Raw genomic sequence first — 19,978 nt, forward strand, 5'->3', positions numbered from 1 at the left:
CTCGTGAATAGATTCAATTATTTCAAGATCCGTATAGTTACTACAGCGGAGATTTCAGGATAGAATGAAATAAAATATTTATCATAGCTAAATCTTAATTTTGATGAAGAAATATCATCAAAGATGATGAGAATTTTCGTGATTGGAACGGAACGATCAAATGAGGAGGAAACAATGCTGCATAAAAACTATGAAAAGGCGAGCATGAATGTGAGCAGAAGGCAACTTAACAAGAAATATGAAAGCATAAAAATAGTATTCTATTCCTACCGGGCTTTAATATTATTCCTTTCTTAATCGCCTATTCAAATAGTTTAAGAAATTGTATGCATGTTAGAGAACTGCAGGGCTCGTGCCGACTAAAGAATATGGTAAGAACTGTGACATGTCCGCAACAANAGAAATTGTAAGCATGTTAGAGAACTGCAGGTCTCGTGCCGACTAAAGAATATGGTAAGAACTGTGACATGACCGCAACAACACCTCAGAAGTAGTAGAAATAGAAGCAGTAGTAGAATGGTTTGCCAGTGCTTCATCTACCCAACTATTTCGCACCAGAGGTCAAAATTAACATTGCCAGCCTTGGTATCCTTGGTATTAGTTTCGGACGTTGCAGTCCCAGGCCACGACGGATCGCCGCCTCTGATTATTATCGTTCATCCCGCAAGACACAAGGTCTCAATTATTGAATTTCTCGTATCACTCATCACCCTCAAGAGGCGAGAGGTATCAAATTGCTGAAACTGGTTCGAAAGAAGCAGCGTTAGCATCTCAAAGAGACGAAGTGACAAGAAGGGTCAGGTGAACAGCAACCGAAAGAACAGCAACAGAAACTAAGACACTCGAACAAGAGGTCGCTTACACGGAACGTCGGCCGCCCGCACGAGAGAGACAGAAAAGGGAAATGTAAGGAATCCTACCTACATAATAACATGTAAGGAATCCTACCTACATAATAACATGTAAGGAATCCTACCTACATAATAACTTAACCCCACAATTGAGACCAACGGTCAGACACTCAGCAGTGGGGCGCTAACGAGCAATGCATATAGGAGCGCGAAATCCCACAGGACTTCTGAAGAGCACGCACAGACACGTGTCAGGAGTCACCGCCAGAGGGGGGACACCTTATAACTGTGGCCGAAATAACACAAGACAGTGGATGCAATAACACAGAACAGTGGCTGCAAGAGAACAATACAGCCGGAAGAACAATGACCGGAACAACAGATCTAAGGCTCACAGAAAACAACGTCACGCAAGCGAAATCGACCTTCAGATCCCGAAGACAATTTTCGAGAATACAAGACAGCAACGATGATGCAAGTGTGTTTTCACAAGTGTGTCGGTACATTTAATTATATTTTATTGAATATTAGGAGTATATACACTCATAACAAAACTGTTTAGAGTCCATGGTAAGAAAATAAATTACGTGTATAATTATAGGAACAAGTCAAATAACATAAAAAATATACTCCACTAAACAATATTCGCGTACTATTAAAAAAAGTGGAAGCCTCCAGAAATACAACACATCTGAGCCGAGAGCGAATGTTAGAAATGAAGGACCGATGGGAAAATTAACATTTTGCCCCCCATAATATCAAGAGACAAAAGTATTGTGGACAACGCAAAAAAACTAAGTATTCACCTGAAGTGCAGAGCAAGATGTAATGCAACTGATAAGTTAAGTTCCTTACAATATCCTTGCATAAAAACCATGTTAAGGAGAAACGTCTAGTCACACATACAAACTAGGAGAGCACTCATTAGTCGGCTAACGTAAGCCGAAAGACGGCTGAAAAAGTCCATCTCTTCAAGAAGATGAACGAGTTGACGGAATTAACCAATTGAATGTCACCGTCACCACACAATTTTGTGACGATTTCTTTAGATCTCTACAGTTGATTCCAAATCAATGACCACAATAGGCTCGTTGAGAAGAAAGAATACTCGATTCTTAACTTAGGAATAACATATGAAAGCAAATCCCTAGAATTTGGAAGCCCAACAAACTCAAACCATTGCTCACCGCAATAGTTTTGCATAAGATTTAGGATGCCTTCTTTCTTGCTACAAGAAACAATTCATTCATATATGTTAGAAGAGAAGTCAATACAATTTATTATTTGATTAGCATTTCCATTTCCAAACGACAGGTTAAGTTATGGATACCAGAGATATCTGCTAAAAGGACATTATTTCTTGGAGATCGAAAATTCGAGTGAAGTTGATTGGAATACCTAATGGGCGTTTGTGACGCACGTAAGCAATTTGTCTATTAATAAGACATTAAAATGCACCAAAGTATCTCGCAAATTCTTCTATAGAAAAGACAAGAATTCATTGCAAGCTTTCAAAAGTCAAAAGTAACCTGAACCTAAACAATGGAGTTCCATGTTCAGAGTCTGTTTACGTGAGACAACCCAGGCTGGCTCAGACACATCAACACACAATATATTACTGGACAAACAATAGCTGACTAGGGTGCTAAGTCTTGAAAGCTATAACAAACACAGCTGCTCAAAATATAATACACAATAAGGATGCCAAATTCAGAGCTCATAAGCTACACTCTAACAATAATATACAACAGAAATTTTGGCTAGACGTGAATATTTCATCTTTTGGAAGAGGAAACAAAAACCTCTACTGACAACAACACGTTTTATAAACTAGTCTGCATTTACTGTTACCGGTCTTAACGTGCGTCACTCAAATCATCACTCAAGTTAGCACGCTCTCGCCTCCGTGAATTTAACGTTCTAAGTCATACACTTTTGATGAATTCCAAAATAAGATAAAGTTCCAAGCATAAAATAGGCACCTGCAGCAAATGAATATCATGTGTCTGGACAGCCGCAACGGATGCATGCAGCAATGCCCCTCTTTACCCTCAACATGGATCCTTTTACAATTTTAAGCTGTAATCAACACTTTTCAGTCGGGGGTCTCCCATTTTTTTAGGCTCGGGTCAACAAATTTTTGTTATTTCTTAATTATTCATTAAGATGAATGGTGCTGATGCCAGATCGCCCCATGTCTAACAGTTTTGGTTCAGGATACTATAACGGAATTTCTTCCATTATTATCATGTACAATGTGACAATCAAATGGCAAACGTCAAGTCAAGAAGCCTAAATCAATAGAATATGGTTGGAAACCGTTAACTACATTAAACAAATTGTGCAGATTCTGCAGCCTACTTCTATTCTGTGTCGGGAAAAAATGTCATTTGGAGGAGAAAAATGCTTTTTGTGATCTAGATGTGAAGATAATCTCCTACTATTGCTAAGTAGCTATCGCTAAATATATAATTTTAATGGCTTTACTTGAGAGCGTTTCAGCTCCAGCAATCTCGAACCGAACTTCTAGTTATGTATTAAATATGAGTAAACAGAAGATTTAAAACCAATTGTTAATCAACATCCTGTACTCAGGGTCAGAAAAAGTAAAATTTCCCGAAAAATTGTAACAATCAATATTAATATTATTTTATTTGTCATTTAAAACCACACTACTACATATTACGACTAGATGCCTGGAAATCAGAAAAACTAGAGATTAAACAGAGAAAGTTTCAGCGAATACCGTCGATTTCGAACGTAAATAATTAGAAGACAATGACACCGAACCTTATGATCAAAGCAGGACAGTAATCTGCGGAAACGTGCTAAAAATGTTCAACTTCTTCGGCCAATGACTTTTGAAAATGAATAGCAATAACTTAAGTGTACATAAAAGAAACGTAAGATCCAGCGCTCTGGAAAGTTCGAGGCTTTTAGGGCGCGATGTAGCGCAAGGACAATTTAGCTGCACTTCAATTGTAAAAAAAAAATATGAACAAACATGGGTACCTAACACCCTAGCAGCGCCCTGAAGCGTTCAGGGTGTTTAGGCTGCAGGACGCGATGTAGCGCAAGGACAATTTTTCTGCACTTCAAACGTGACACAAAAAATATTTTATGAACCAACATGGGAACCTAACACCCTGGCAGCGCCCTGAAGCGCTCAGGGTTTTTAGGCTGCAGGACGCGGTGGCGCGTGAGGAAGGCGATGAGAGCGGCGGCGACCTCGTCAGGAGCGTCCTCGTGAACTGCGTGCCCACACCGCCCCACCACTTGCATCTGGAACTTGCCTGTGACCCAAAAATATAATAGGAACATTTCAGACCCAGACCGTGTTGCTGCTATATCACTCAAGTTTTACCAGGAAATGGGCCAGTTCTGTGCTCAATTTTTAATTTATCAACGATTCACTTGAAGTCTTACTCCACAAATGGTCAACACTGTCATTTGTTTACATCTAAAAAGCGCATATTTCTCTGAATACTACGTATGTGTTTGGCCACGTACGTGGCCAATCTTGCCGCGAGTCTTTTTTGTATGCTCTTATTCCTTTCAAGCTCCACCTTGGAAATGATCAACTTAATATTAGTTTTCATCATTTATCTCAGATTGCTGAGGATATTCACCTTGCATCTGGCCAACAGTCAAGTCAGTATCGAGGCGGTCGACGCCAGCCAGCAGGAGCAGCTTGGGCGGAGAAACGCTCAAGAAGCGCTGGCTGAGGCCTTCGAACCAGCAGGTCCAGTGGTCGGTCGTGGACGCCAGGTTGATGCTCCACTTGTAGCTGCTACCGCCACCCTCGCTGCTGCTAGTGCTGGCACCTCCAAATGACTGTAACAACGGGAAGTATTGGCAATTTGTCCGTAGAATAATAAAATGAATTTACAGTCGACAAGTGCAGCAGCAAAACCGGCTCAACAGTCGTTCATGAGCAAAAATACTTCACACTAAACAATCACTCACAGAAAATAAACCACTTTTCCTAAAGGTGCTTATACACGGGGATAGTATTAGTTGCATGTGCTCCACACTTCAAATATTGTACTAATTTCTCCTTCAGATGCAAGTAGCTGAGAGCATACGTCTGAAGCAAGTAAGGTTGCTCATGTGCCGAGAAGTGAAACCAGTTGGGCTGCAGCAGCCGTAGTGTTCTTTATTCTGCTCAGGGCAAGTGCTTCTATTGTTATAAACTACATATAACTTGTCCCAACGTCGATGGTTCTAAGAAAGTTTATAGAATTTTTTTTCTTCTGTCTCCGTCCTCTTCTTTATCATCTTTCTTGTTCTCGGAGTCTTCCTCCTCCTCCTCTTCTATTTTGTTCTCGTTGTCTACACTCAGGCGCCGGCAAGACAATCGTCGCGCCGAGAATCGGCCTGTAGCGGTGAGCCCCCCTATGCCAGCAGCTAGAAATTATAATATCAATAAGAAATGTACATATAATAATAATTAATTGATAGAGGCTTCGTCAATGATAAAAATACTCATCAAAAATACTTATCATGCCCTGGGCCTAAAACTGTTACACAAAAAAGTGTACTGGCTATCATCATTCAATGACATGATCTGGCTTCATCGATAATACAAAAAAAATTATATATTGTATTGCAGAGCACATCGAATAAGCTATAATGAAATAAAGGTGTGTATACACCACTAAATTATTTAAAAGCTTCATTTAAATTTCATATTGAATAAATAAAGTGCCATTTTTAAAAGTTGAGAACAGAATGTCCATCTTTAGCGTACAATTCGCCTTCAATTAGCAGTGTACTCGGTAACACAAGTTTATGCATGATGGTTTTTCATAATGAAAAAACGTTTGATGAGATGCTAGGATAAAAGTTGGGATTACCGGTATATCCTATATAATTCCAATTTATAAAACATTATACAATTATATAATTATACATAGTAATTCTATAATTATAAACAATAATTATACCTATAACTAAATATAATAATTAAAATTCATATAATACAAGGAATAATTGCATAATTTATTGCCCTGAAGATAGGAAGATTCAAGGCCTAAAAGTCAAGATATTTATGATAAAATTCAGCTAAGTGTCAAGATATAGTGCAGGGCGTGAGGAGATCGATCTATTCCTGTACGACGGTATCTTGAAGTTCATCACCTACTTTGAAACATAATCCCCTCTATTCACTTGGAATTAAATTTACAATAATCTTTCGTGCATTCTCATCATCTAGCGCCAGGATTCACAAAAGAATAGATGAACTAAAATAGAGACAGGTATATATAAAAAAAGACTAATTTGCGCCCATATATATCTGACCATCGCCAGCTGAAGCAGCAGCAGCAGCAGGAGCGTCAGTGTCAGTTTGCTTCTCGTCGGAGTCTGAAGTCGAGCTCAGCAGCTCGGAATTTTTTTGTTGCTGCAATGCTTCGACTTCGTCAGCACCACACACGCCAGTGTTGCAGCTGCTCACACAAGTTTTGAATGAGATTCCTAAATAATACAAAGGTTTGCGAGCTCGTCGTTAATGCAGCTACCTCGCACCGGAATGGATAAGAAGGTTAGTAGAGGTTAGGAACAGTAAAGGTTAGGTTATCTGATAACCTAACCCCACAACTGCTACACACTATGAAGTTATAAAAATGGTAAGATTTCATCAAAAGAATTTAGAGATAAGCACGTTGAGGGTCAATGACTAATGTTGAGTGTAAAAGAGGTCAGATGCTTAGAGCTTGCTTTGATGAATATCAACGAGTTTTGATAATGTTTAAATTAAAAATACTCATCAGTTCAACACGTGTTTTGATGGAGGTTAAAATCTTTCTTTTGATAGTAAAAGAATAAACATGATAGTAAAAGAGTTCTGATGAAGCACAAAGATTTCTGAAGAAGAGCAAAGACATCAGATGAAGACCAAAGAAATCAGATGAAAAACAATGACTTTTGACAAAGAACAACGACTTCTGATGAAGAAGAAAGAGCTAAGATGAAGGTCAAGAAAGACGCCGCGACAATAGCTCACTTGACGACCTGTCCCGGCATGGAGATACGAGCGGCGTCCAGGTTACGAGTTTGTCCAGACCGGTAACTGCAAATAAGTTTTTGTGAACATAAAACCAAAGAGCAAGCTTAGTATTAAAGTAATCAAACTATAACGCATATTACTCCCTCTTTCCCACGTCTTAACACATAAAGGGATGAAATACCAACAAATAAAACATAACAAAAAATCTTAATCCAATATAAAAAATAAAAAGTGCTAGCAAAATCTAAATTCAATGGGATAAGAAAACAGATTTCCTCATGAATATGAAACAAAGGTAAAGTTTCAATGTTATAATGTTAATATTCTATATCTTATGACATTATGCTGTTAGGGAATTAGAATTTAGTATGTTATAATTTTGTATTTTTGTAATTTTAGTTTTCAGTTTAGAAATGCGGAAGTTAGATTTGTAGGCTTTAGTCCGTCCTGGTCAGTCCCGCATGTGAACCCACAGTGTCAAGGTGTGTTTTAACTTTATTTATTTGTTTGTTCATGTGTTTTACATTTTGTGATTATTCCGAGATGTTCTTTATTCTGTTATATTCTGTAAAGTTAGATTTGATTATTCATGAGAAAGTTTGTTCATACTTTGTCTTTTGTTCGTTTATTTGTTACTTAGGTTATTTATTCTTTGTTCTTTTTCTTTAGGAGAGTTTTTGAAACTACAGATTTCAAGAGAGTGGTTTCGGAAGTGTCTTTCATTGCAAGCCTTTGTTGGGGTCCACGTTAAAGTACTATAAGTACGGCTGGACGAACCTGGGTGACCCCGGCAATGCGCATTTATCATAAAAATAAACACAGAGAAGATGTAAATAGATAACAATAGCAATGACAATGGATAATAGCAACCTCCAGAGAACAGCTTCCTGTAGGCTGGCGAAGGAAGAAGGGCGCGCCGCAAGGACGCTGTGCATGGCTGAGAGCGCGGCCAGGGCAGTGCCTTCCACCACGTCAATGACCACCAACCCTGCCACCTGCACCGCTGCACCAACCACACCAATGTTACATTATTAACTAATGTAAATAACTTACAATGAGCTCCCCACCACGTCAATGACCACCAACCCCGCCACCTGTACCGCTGCACCAACCACACCAATGTTTCATTATTAATTAACGTAAATAACCTACAATGGGCTCCCCACCACGTCAATGACCACCAACCCCGCCACCTGCACCGCTGCACCAACCACACCAATGTTTCATAATTAACTACTGTAAATAACCTAAAATGGGCTGCCCACCACGCCATCATCAGCAGCATCTTGGCTACCACAATGCAACACCAAAATGCCATCAAGAACAATCATAGGTAATTTATCAACAAAAATTATGGGAAATTGCCTCCAATGTGCCTACCAGTGCATCTATCACAACCAAATGATTAACTACACAATATTCATGACTAGTATAGCATCTCGATTTTAATCCATAACATACATTCTTTAAAAAGCAATGTAAATCTGTTTTTTGCGCTTTGGAGAATGTAGAAGGAACCTCAGGATTATAGTATCAGCACACAATAGATGTATCACAGAAGTGCTCTTCGAGCTCAGCATGAACTTCATCTACGGTCTTTGGACATAACAATAACGATGACTAACAGAAGTGCTGATTGAATTCAGCATGAACTTCATCTATGGTCTTTGGACATAACAATAACTAACAGAGATGCTGCTCGAACTCAGCATGAACTTCATCTATGGTCTTTGGACATAACAATAATGATGACTAACAGAGGTGCTGCTCGAACTCAGCATGAACTTCATCTATGGTCTTTGGACATAACAATAACGATGACTAACAGAGGTGCTGCTCGAACTCAGCAAGAACTTCATCTACAGTCTTTGGGCATAACAATAACGATGACTAACAGAAGTGCTGATTGAATTCAGCATGAACTTCATCTACAGTCTTTGGACATAACAATAATGATGACTAACCGAGGTGCTGCTCGAACTCAGCATAAACTTCATCTACAGTCTTTGGACATAACAATAACGATGACTAACAGAAGTGCTGATTGAATTAAGCGTAAACTTCATCTACAGTCTTTGGACATAACAATAACGATGACTAACAGAGGTGCTGCTCAAACTCAGCATGAACTGCCACGGCGCCACCCATGCTGTGACCCACGAGCACCACGGGCACGTTTAGTGTCGGTCCCATAACGGCGTCTAGCACACGGCCAACGTCCCTGGAGGTAAACAAGCCCGTCACCTTATGAATTTGGTAGCAGAATACATTTAGAGCTGCAACTGTTATTGCTGTTACTGTCTTCAGTAGTAACATGTACAACAGCAAAATTGTAAGTTACTGTAATATGTAAAGTAGGTACGTGATTACGGTAATTACATTACATGTAATTACAGCAAAATTACATGTTATTGTTAATTACATGTCATTACCTCTTTCACATAGAAAAAAATCGTCATATATTGAACTTTGAGAGGCAAATCCCTGCTGTCCAATAAATAGGTATATACGTACTAATCAAGCACCTAATAAACAGCCCTATTTTAATTTATGCATTCTAATTAACAAACATTTGTGCTCATACTGATAAAAATACAACACACCAAATTGCCTTCATTTGAAAAAAAAAAACAGTTATTCATTTGAAAATACTAAAACGTCAATAATTAACAATAATTCTTTCCTCAAGACAAGATCTTCAACAAAATTATATATATTGGTACTTGTTTTTAATTTTCAATCTAATAATGCATTAAAATAAATGTAATTTTATCAAATACCTATACTAGATGTAAATGTTTAAAGGTGTCCTAGATGAATGAGTCAAGTTAGATTGGGAAATTTTTGGCATGCTGCTACTCATTGTTTGATAATTATATGTTTGACAATTATTGTGCTAAAAGGATAAGATGAGCTTTACTTTTAAAGTTCCTAAAACTTTATTTGCTTTTATCATCTTCGGTAGATAAAATTGATGTCAGTTATGTAATTTTTGCCCACTGATTAGGTAATATCATCAATACCATTAAATAGTCTTATATATTAAATTCATTATCTGAAGCAAGATTTATACAATATTATTAATTTCCAGAACAAAATTTCCACATTGTTATGAAGTCAATGGCAGGAGATGCTCATACCTAGCAAGCGTTGAGGCGGCCATGTCACTGGGCTGTTGAGTCTTGGTGCTGCCGTGACCACGTTGGTCGAACGCCAACACCTGACACTGTGGCACCTCACTGCACACCTCATCCTGTGCATCATAACTCTCATAAACTTTAGTAACTCTCAAAGCAAACTGACTTCATAAACTCTCGTAACAAATTAACTTAATTAACTCTCATAACAAACATTAGTAACTCACATAGCAAACATTAGTAACTCTCATAAAAAACATTAGTAACTTGCATAACCAACCTCAGTAGTAACTCACATAACAAAGCATAGTAACTTGTAATTCATAGAAATAAATATATTGTATAATACTTCTTACTATCTTGAAATGGTTTCTGAAATTTTAATTTCTGGATATTTCAATGCTTGCCCACTAAAGGGTTAAACTAACCACAACAAGAGACCATGTGAGAGCTGAGTAGCCTCCTCCATGCAAGAGCAACAGTAGAGGTCCTTCTGTGCCCCGACGATACACGCGAAAAACATCACTGCCTTCACCATCAACACATGAAATCTGCACATAGTGAGCACAATATATACTTCCACTAGACAAGTGTTGCAAGACGTTTTACCTTGATAATCATTTTCTTATGTCTTGGCAATGTAAAAATTACAATATTCACTATTTTTTATCAACCCTTTTAACCATTAAAAAATATGTGTTAATACATACAAGTATATGAAACTTATAAATTCTTGATTTCCTAAAAAGCAATTTTCTATAGATGTTTCCTAGTTTTTTTCACTATTAATCTGGCAGACAGACTCTTCATGAAATATACTTAAGAACTGAAGGAGCACTTGCAGGTCTTTGAAACAGTTGAGCAACTTTTTTTAATAAATTATGTAATTGGTGATGAGCTTAATTACAATTGGCAGCCAATGTTTTTCATAGGCTTCAAAGCTTAGCAGACCTAAAAAGGCTACAAACAATACTTCATTCATAGTTTAACATCATTTTGAAAGCCTATCCTCAAACACAAATACAAAAAGCCAAATAAATTAAATTTAGTTAGGTAGTGACCTCAACATCTTCACAAGAGCTCCAATACTGCCTCCATGATACAGGGCTGCTGTCAACCTCAGCCAAGCTTCTCCGGCCAACAGAGCCAACACTGCCTCGGTGTGTGGTGGCTCGACTCCCACTGAGAAATAGGAATAGAATTGTTACAATAACTTCTAAAAGTCAATGTGATATTCAGTAATATTAGCTCATAATTTTGTATCCATGTAAGTCAACATGAAAGATAATGCTTTACAACAAATATGGCCCTTGTCAAGTGATTGATAAAGACAATGCTATACATTTGACATATCATATAAAAGGGTACAAAATGATACAGAGTGCAGATGCTGTGTGAATTAATTGATTATTTATTACAGCTGCATTCACACAAGTATTTATATACGTTCATTTAAAGTTTGAAATAAATAGATAGAATATTTGAAAAGATGTATAGAAACTCATCATATTATATTTATTAAAGCTACATAACATTATTTTATAACTTGTATAGCAGAAACTATTCAGAGAAAAAAAAATAATTTCTAAAGATCTAAACTGCTCCTCAGAAATTCTTGCAGTCTTGCAGACCCAGGATTGGAATTTTCTTGCTTATTAGTGAAAGCTTGCCGCTCAAAAGTTACAAATTTTCAATTCATTTGGAATCCTGCACAATGATAAGGCAATTTTGTGAACAATAAATAGGAGAAAATTTGTCCAGCAGGAATTTCTACCAAATACAAAAAAAAATTAAAGGAAAGCTCAAATCACAACCCAAAAAGTTAGATATATTATACTATTCCACTCCAGCTCACAGTCAACAAATCATTTCAGTCAAATTTATATACACAAAAAATTATAATAAGCTACATGCCACTGTGCAGAGTCTGCAGAGAGTGGATGAATATTGCAAGTTTTAGTTTAGTTTAGTGGCCAAATGATTACTAGCGCTTCAGCTATTAAGCTATCTCACACCGAAAGTCAAGATGAACATCACCATAGAGGTGGAAGGTCTCAATTATTCATCACCCACAAGGGGCGGAAGGTCTCAGATGTCCAGCCCGCTGAAGCTGGCTCGAAAGAAGCAGCGTTAGCATCTCAAAGAGACGAAGTGACAAGGAGGGACAGGTGAAAAGCNAATTCATTGTTTTTTATGTAAAAGAATGTTTTTCAAGTAAAAGAAATGCAATACTTGATTTTTGGAAATACGATGTTAAAATTAATGATCCGTATTAGAATTCAATAGACGTTACGATTTCAGAATTATCTTCAAAAAGTTTGTTGTCGTTCGTTTGATCAGAAGTTTTTGTTCGTTTGATCAGAAGTTTTCATTCGTTTGATCAGAAGTTTTCGTTCGTTTGATCAGAAGTTTTCGTTTGTTTGATCAGAAATTTTCGTTCGTTTGATCAGAAACAGAAAAAGGTTTTGTTCATTTGATCAGAAACAACATAATTATTCATTCTCTTGCACTAAGTATATGAATGATTAGTTAATTTGTATACAATCGTATACAAATTAAGTATATGATTGATCAACCCGCTAGATTATGCACTGGGAGCGGGAAAGAAGCTAGGTACCTATTTAATTCAGTAGCACGTTAGCCGACGTGATATGTAGTTCTGCTCGTCTGAACTCTGAATTGCGTGTTTAGTGTGCATGATGGAAAACTCTGCTTTGCAGTGTAGTTATAATTACTTAATGAAGTTTAGTTCATTGCGGTGAACTTAAGAGACAAATTTTCAACTAACTAATACTTTTTTATAAGTCTAATTTTAATTGTTGAGTGAAAGGTGCAGGTTTACAACTTCCAAGTGATTAGGTACTTTATAGAAACTGAGCAAGTTAGCGTATGTGTTTTAAGTCTTTAAGAAGTTCATTTTTTGCCTCAAATAATGATGTTGGATAGAAAAAGTGGTCTTGGTGGATCGAAATAATATATGAACCTCCGAAATTAGAATTCCATCCTGGAACTTCCCGCCAAAAAAATGTAAACATCAAGCTTACAATTACGTAGTTGTGGTCACATTAGAGCGGTCAGACTGCATTATCACATGTTCAGTTGACACTTGCTGTGCAATCAGACTGTTTTTAGGGTAAAATTAGTTATTTGGGGTAACACGTGCATGGCTTTTCATTAAAAAATTACCCGGCGATGCATCTTAAAATTACCCAGCGTCGTCGGGCCGGCGATGCTTAGGGCTTAAAAACCCATATATTGGCGATGCTGCATCCACCCTCTGTACCCTGGGCTACATGCTACTGCAGTATAGCGCTACTGCATACTGCCTGCGCCGTGGCTGCGCGGGCTGCACCTATGTCTTAGATGTCTATGTGTCACTATGTCAATGACTCACTCACTCAATGGCACAAGTCACCACTCAGCACTCACCAATCAAAACTTGGTAGTCAGCAACAGCCTATTGCACATTTGCACTTAGCTAACTTGCTGTTGAGGTGGTGTAACGCGGTGGTAGGGTTGATTTTTCGATACGTTTTCATATATTAACATGAGAATATATTAACTATACAGAATTCCACACTGGCTTAAAAACCCATAGGCCTATATTGGTGATGCTGCATCCACCCTCTGCACCCTGGGGCCTGGGCTACATGCTACTGCAGTATAGCGCTACTGCGTACTGCCTGCGCGGGCTGCACCTATGTCTATGTCAATGGCACAAGTCACCTGTCACCACTCAGCACTCAAAACTTGGTAGTCACCAACAGCCTATTGCACATTTGCACTTAGCTAACTTGCTGGTTGTCAATAAAGAACATAAAATACTAATCAGAATTACAAATTTCAAAGGTCATAAAAGTTATAATACAGTGGCAAACCAGAGATTTTTTAGAATCAGTTCATTTTTAATTTCCTCATTTACCTAAGATTTAAACCAATTTCTTATGTATGATAATGCTGGTATCCAGGATACTTTNATAGTAAACCATACTTACCCAAGTGGAAGCTTTGGCCGCAGACTCAGAGGGGTTGCAAAATTTATTGAATCCATTTCAGGTGACGGTGAATACCTATATTATACTATATAAAAAAATTAAAACAAGCAGTTATGTTGGATAGGCTACTATCAATATCATTAGCACTTAGCAAAGCGCGGGGTACTTCACAAGTTCACAATGTTCACATTTACTTCTCTTCCACTTTAAATGTGGCCAAATGGTTTTTTCAAAGCGAAAAAGTATCAAGTGGCACAGCAGATTGTGATGCGTGAGGCTGTTCTAACATTTTAAACAGACAAGTGAGACAACACTGAACACTCAACACAAAGTCAACAGCAGGTTTTTCAGTCCTAATCGTATTCGTAGTCACTAGTCTATGTACATCAGCGACGTGTCTTTTTCGCTTTTAAACATCTAAAGATCCTTTACGTAATGTTGAATCTTCTACTTAATAACGCATAAATTCAAGCAAAGAGTTCAAGTTTATTCAAAACATTGCGTCATAACTACCGCCTCCGCGTCGATGTTCCGAACAAACGTCAACATGAATCTGATGTTCAGTGTTGCCAGGTTTTTTCTCTGCGAGAATACCAGATTGCCTAGCTCAAAATACCAGAAATTCTATAGTTCGAAAACTGACTAATACCTCCAAATTTAATTAAACTATTCGTCAGAAACGTTGGTTATGAAAAGAAAATAATATAGATCTCAGTACTCACTGCAGTGACTGACAGAGAGCGCATTTTCTCGTCGAAGGAAACGTAGTCACGGACGGATAGACGGACGGACAGACGGACATGGTGAGCGCAATAGTGCATTTTTTCATAAATGAGAAAATGCGCTAAAAAGTATTTTATGTACTGTGCATTTATCAGTATGACACTTCTTCCCCTTCGCTCTACATGAGCAAGCCACGGAAACAGGTCATCTTCCATTTTCATACATGCTTGCAGGTCATCTTCCATTTTCATACATGCTTACAGGTCATCTTCCATTTTCATACATGCTTGCATATTGCATTAATCTAACCTTTCGGGTTTGATCACTTGTTACGGCTGAGCAGATAGCTTTTGGTCCGAATAAGGGACTGCAGTACCTTAGTTGAAATTTTATTTCGTTACTTGTTTTTCACATATATAGGTCATAATAGGTGACTTGTGAAAACATTCACTCAACGAATGCATTGGAGACCTGGTCAAAGTAGACACGTGGTGCAGTAGGCAGCCAGTTCTATGAATGGATGATGATTTTCAAGATCAGTGAAACATTGTATGGCACCCCCGAATTCAAGTGGCACTCTATAATTCAAACCACCAAACTAAAATGGTGGAGCTTGCGTCGCAGATATCGGTTCGACAACCTCACCCGTCCTAGGCCATACCGTTACTGATCAGTAATCAATCAACTAATCAAGGATCATCACTCTCGTGTTCATATTGCACTAAGCACTTTTTGTTAAATGTTAACAATTAGATTGGGGTTATTTCATCAAGCGGTAAACTTGCGGTTCCAAAAATGGCGGGAAAGCTCTAATCGCGCAACTCTGAAGGCAATCTATATAATACACGCTTACGCTGGAGGAAGTTCAAACTTCAGAGGTGGAACTTAATGCAGTAAGTCAGAAAATGCCAGAAAATTCCCAGATTTAGGCATATATACCAATATTCATACCAGACACCTTCTGAAAATACCAGATTTGTGAAATCTGGAATAGAAATATACCATCTGGCAACGCTGCTGATGTTTCATTCAACACCTGATGGCAGTGTTGCTAACGGTGGTGGTATCTTTACCTCTAAAAATGAATATCGTCGGAAGTTGTATTCTGTCGCCTCTCAATATTGAAATGAAATTTATGTGTTGCAGATCCTATTCAAAATTGATTGCTCTACTTTATTGGATCATACGTTTGCACAACAGATCAGACGTTTTTCTTTTTCTATGTACAACATCACCAGGGGAATTGCAACAGAATAATACTATAACAACGTATATTTTTTACAAGGTATTCTGTCTGAATGCCATTAGGCATGATTTATAACACAATCAACGAAACTATTTCTTCAAAGTTGAGGATGAGATTAAAAAACCGGTATTTTTCGATGAAAGTAATTATAAATAATACAGCCAGTGCCACATGATTTCCTAAAACCTCAAATCACCTCATAACTTATTCCGCTTCCGATAAGTAGACACGCTTGCAATTGTAGTGTGTAAACAAAGCAGTTTATGAAATTTACAGTAACAATAGAGCAACATGAACCTTTTTATAATCGCTGGTACATAAGCGAATGGCTTATTGTTATATAATATTAAAATGTTGTTGTTCATGTTGTTGAAGCAGGTCGTCTTCGTAGTTGCGGTTACCAAAGTATAGTAAAGAATAGTGGTATAGTAGTATCGGCGCTGAAGAAATTAGCCCATAGCCTGTTGCCGCTATATTGTGCTCAATGTTCACAGGAGGTCTTAAACCGGCCTTTTGACCAAATATTTTCAAAATTGACGTTGGTTGAAATTAACAGTGAACTTTTACCAGGTCTGTATGGTACAAGGCATTGCAAGTCTGAACATCTACCGCTGCATGACTTTGTCTAATCAGTTAATATGAATTGCGATTCGTTTTCCTTCCTTTATTTTCTTTAATCAAAATGCGAAGGGCTAACGCATTGAATTTTTTTCTTCCAGGGAGTCGTTGCTCTGCAGTCGGTAGTCGGTACTTGTGTTCCGCGGTTACTTCGGTAGCTGGTGGCAGTCGTGTAGCTGGTGGCAGTCGTGTTCCATCTCTCACTGTAGATGGATGTATAAAGTGTCGCACAATGTTTCCCGGATGTCCAGATATTTTTAATAATCAACAGGACCTTTCTTTTCGACAAACTGATTATGTTGTAATTGTGTGGCATATTTCTGTACTTGCAGCACCAGTTTGCTGCACTGAATTGATTTCACACGAAATATCGAAGTATTATTTCATTTGTTTGCTTCCAATTGCCGCTCAAATGTTACCGCAGATCCCATTAATCGATAATTTACGGAAATTTTTAAAGTCAGATATCAAATATCCCATGCATAATATTTTAAACAAAGAATGGCTGACCATTAATTTTATTTTTTTTTTGCCAAAATGTGCAAAATATTTGCCAAGTGACCAAAAATCGAAATTTTCTTTTTGAATCATTGATGCTCCAGGGGCTTCAAGGCTGAGAAGAGCCCTTGAATTTTGCGACGAGCGAATGAAGTTTTCCATTTCATAAGAAAGAAATTAAAAACTGTTTCTTCTTGTTTTTGCAATACGAGTATTCCTGCAGATTGAAGCGCATCGATGTCATAGAACTGAAGTTAACAGAAGTGAAGGAAGCATGAAAAAATTATTTTTATTAAAAACATTCCAGTTCCAGGTTGCGCGACCAAATAGCACGGCTGGAATTCGGTCTCAAGGAAGCAATAGCTGTCACCTTATACTTTTATACCACCTCAGAAATCTCACATGTGACGTTCGCAGCTCGTGCAATTATACGTTTATATAAATGCAAACGCGACTAATTGATAACGGTGAAATATTTCGTGAAAGACATATAGAATTAAATCTAGTTTATGTTTTTGTTTTAATCTTTTTTGTTATCTTCAATGTAAGTTAAGTGGAACATACGTTATATATGGCACAATGCCTTGCACTCACTCAACTCACGCTTCATCTGTTGCGCGAAAAGTTTCCACGCAATAAATTCTGTTCAGAACCCGATCCAGCTGCCATTAAAACCCATTATATTCGATATTTATTCATAATTTCCCGTGAGTTCCCTATGTTTACATTGAGCGAATAGTTCGTGTTTGTCATAGGAAGCGCATAAAATATGTACCAGACCATAAATAATTTAAATAACATTCAGCAACCCGGTGTCTTTAGATGATATTTCAGCTACTCAATTCAAAGCAAGCACGAGTCTTGCGTGGTGTTGCGTAGTTAAGGAAGTAACGCGACGCTAGGATTTTTTATTTTGTTTTGTTTTGCTTGGTCTATACTCTATATCATTGCGTTTACGTTAGTCAATTTTATCAGGAATTTCTAGATTCCAACTATTTATTAATTAGTTTTTTAGAATAAAGGCAGAAAAAAATAAATGTGGCGCAGTATTCCAGCAAATACATGAGCGCACTTGAAAATGGAGCAATTGGCTTAGACCTTCAATGAGTTAAATTACCATTGGCGCCTATTCTAGTACATTTTTATTATAATATTTTCGGTTAGAAAGACTGGCCGGAAATAGTGAAAGAAAAGTTTTTAAGAAGGGAAAATTAATCGATAACAGACTTGACCTTTAATCCACAAGGTGGCAACACCGTCACTGAACTGGCATTACCAGCGCACTTGACTGTGGCAGCAAGTGAATGACTAGCAGGACAGGCCTTATCTTGATTGACATAAACCTAATGACTAGCCGGACTTTCTCCTTCTAAAAAATTACTAGCAGGAGCAAAATATGAATGACTAGCCGGACTTTCCCCATCTAAAAAATTACTAACAGGAGCAAAATATGAATGACTAGCCGGACTTTCCCCTTCTAAAAAATTACTCGCAGGAGCAAAATATGAATGACTATTTACTAACAGGAGCAAAATATAAATGAGTAGCCGGACTTTCCTCTTCTAAAAAATTACTAACAGGAGCAAAATATAAATGAGTAGCCGGACTTTCTCCTTCTAAAAAATTACTAGCAGGAGCAAAAAATGAATGACTAGCAGCAGTTGCCCTCTTTATAGTGGCATATAGAGCATAGAGTGGGCAGTTCCTGCCCTCTCCCGAGTAGATCTGAGGGGACATGATGTAGCAGCAGCTCATGTGCAGCGGCGCCGCATGACTGCAAATTGAGGCCGCTGCGCCCGCCTCTGCTTCGGCTTGCCGACGATCTCTGAAGTCACCGCCCTTCCGTTCCTCTGTCATGGTGCAGTGTACTGGAGTCCTGGTGCAGTGTCCTGGAGTCCTGGTGCAGTGTACTGGAGTCCTGGTGCAGTGTACTGGAGTCCTGGTGCAGTGTACTGGAGTCCTGGTGCAGTGTACTGGAGTCCTGGTGCAGTGTACTGGAGTCCTGGTGCAGTGTACTGGAATACTGGTGCAGTGTACTGGAGTCCTGGTGCAGTGTACTGGAGTCCTGGTGTAGTTTACTGGAGTCCTGGTGCAGTGTACTGGAATCCTGGTGCAGTGGTCAAGTGGAGTGATGCACTGTTCTGCTATTATGCTGAATTAAAGGCTTACATCAGTAGTCTGGTACAAAGCAATAACGACCAGACGCATCGGCCGCGATATGGTCTTGCGTTTTATTGTACAGCTTGCATTGGGGTATCAGAATAACCTTTAACTTGTAAGCAGCATAGAGCTTGACAGCCGGCCGTGAAAGAAATTTACAACTTACAACGAGGTATCTGTATTATTGCTTATCGAACACGCTGTAGCTGTTGAAGCGTCTTTACCGGCTGGATGCACCTCTCTCCTTCAATTATTTCTTTCGAGATTGCAACTGAACTCAATAGCCTACACCCCCGTTGCTACTTGCGCTTATCATTGATATGAATATATTTTAGTATCACAGGCACAGGCGCGTGCGGTACCTTGCGCTGAAGGTGTAATCGCGCAGCGGGGTCGCGAAGGTGGCCTACATTCATATCATTTCCATGGAAGATTTTCGTGCTGCGCGCACTAAAATTATTGCGACAGTTGATTAAGTTGCCGACCCTCATCCAAGTTAATCTGAAAAGGAAGCGACGTTAGGACTTGTGATTTCCGATTTAATTTGGCTGGCTTATGAATATTTTCTGCCATATATGAGTTCGGCATTGTGGTTGATACGATAAAGAAGATCAACATGGCAATCCTGATTAATTAAGACGTGAATTGAGTCTTGACGTTATTGTTCTCGATGAAGCTTCCTCGGATGCGGGGTAACAATAAACGCACGATCTTGCTTTTAGCACTCATGATCTTGCGACAGC

General features: G+C 38.4%; 1 protein-coding gene across 1 annotated transcript; it reads right to left on the reverse strand.

Annotated features, from left to right (window-relative positions):
• Window positions 1-949: 949 nt before the first annotated feature.
• Window positions 950-14,525, reverse strand: LOC108672600 (probable protein phosphatase methylesterase 1). Its single transcript, XM_047884014.1, has 11 exons — window positions 13,991-14,525; window positions 11,057-11,177; window positions 10,424-10,546; window positions 9,999-10,111; window positions 8,961-9,079; window positions 7,729-7,861; window positions 6,856-6,921; window positions 6,153-6,298; window positions 5,092-5,258; window positions 4,481-4,685; window positions 950-4,144 (listed from the first exon to the last, which is right to left on the reverse strand). Exons 1-11 carry the CDS (start codon window positions 14,044-14,046, stop codon window positions 3,990-3,992), a joined length of 1,404 nt encoding a protein of 467 aa, XP_047739970.1. The 5' UTR covers window positions 14,047-14,525; the 3' UTR covers window positions 950-3,989.
• Between the last annotated feature and the right edge of the window lie 5,453 nt (window positions 14,526-19,978).

The sequence above is a fragment of the Hyalella azteca genome, unplaced genomic scaffold, assembly GCF_000764305.2.
Source record: "Hyalella azteca isolate HAZT.00-mixed unplaced genomic scaffold, Hazt_2.0.2 contig14273, whole genome shotgun sequence".
Taxonomy (NCBI): domain Eukaryota; kingdom Metazoa; phylum Arthropoda; class Malacostraca; order Amphipoda; family Hyalellidae; genus Hyalella; species Hyalella azteca.

What these genes read in the sequence shown, in the direction of transcription:
- LOC108672600 (XM_047884014.1), bottom strand. Translation starts at nt 14,046, where the DNA reads ATGGATTCAATAAATTTTGCAACCCCTCTGAGTCTGCGGCCAAAGCTT. An exon ending in GCTCTTGTGAAGATGTTGAG is followed by an intron (nt 10,547 to 11,056) that starts GTCACTACCTAA and finishes CACTATGTGCAG; the next exon opens with ATTTCATGTGTTGATGGTGA. An exon ending in TGAGTTTGAGCAGCACCTCT is followed by an intron (nt 7,862 to 8,960) that starts GTTAGTCATCGT and finishes TGGTTGGTGCAG; the next exon opens with CGGTGCAGGTGGCAGGGTTG.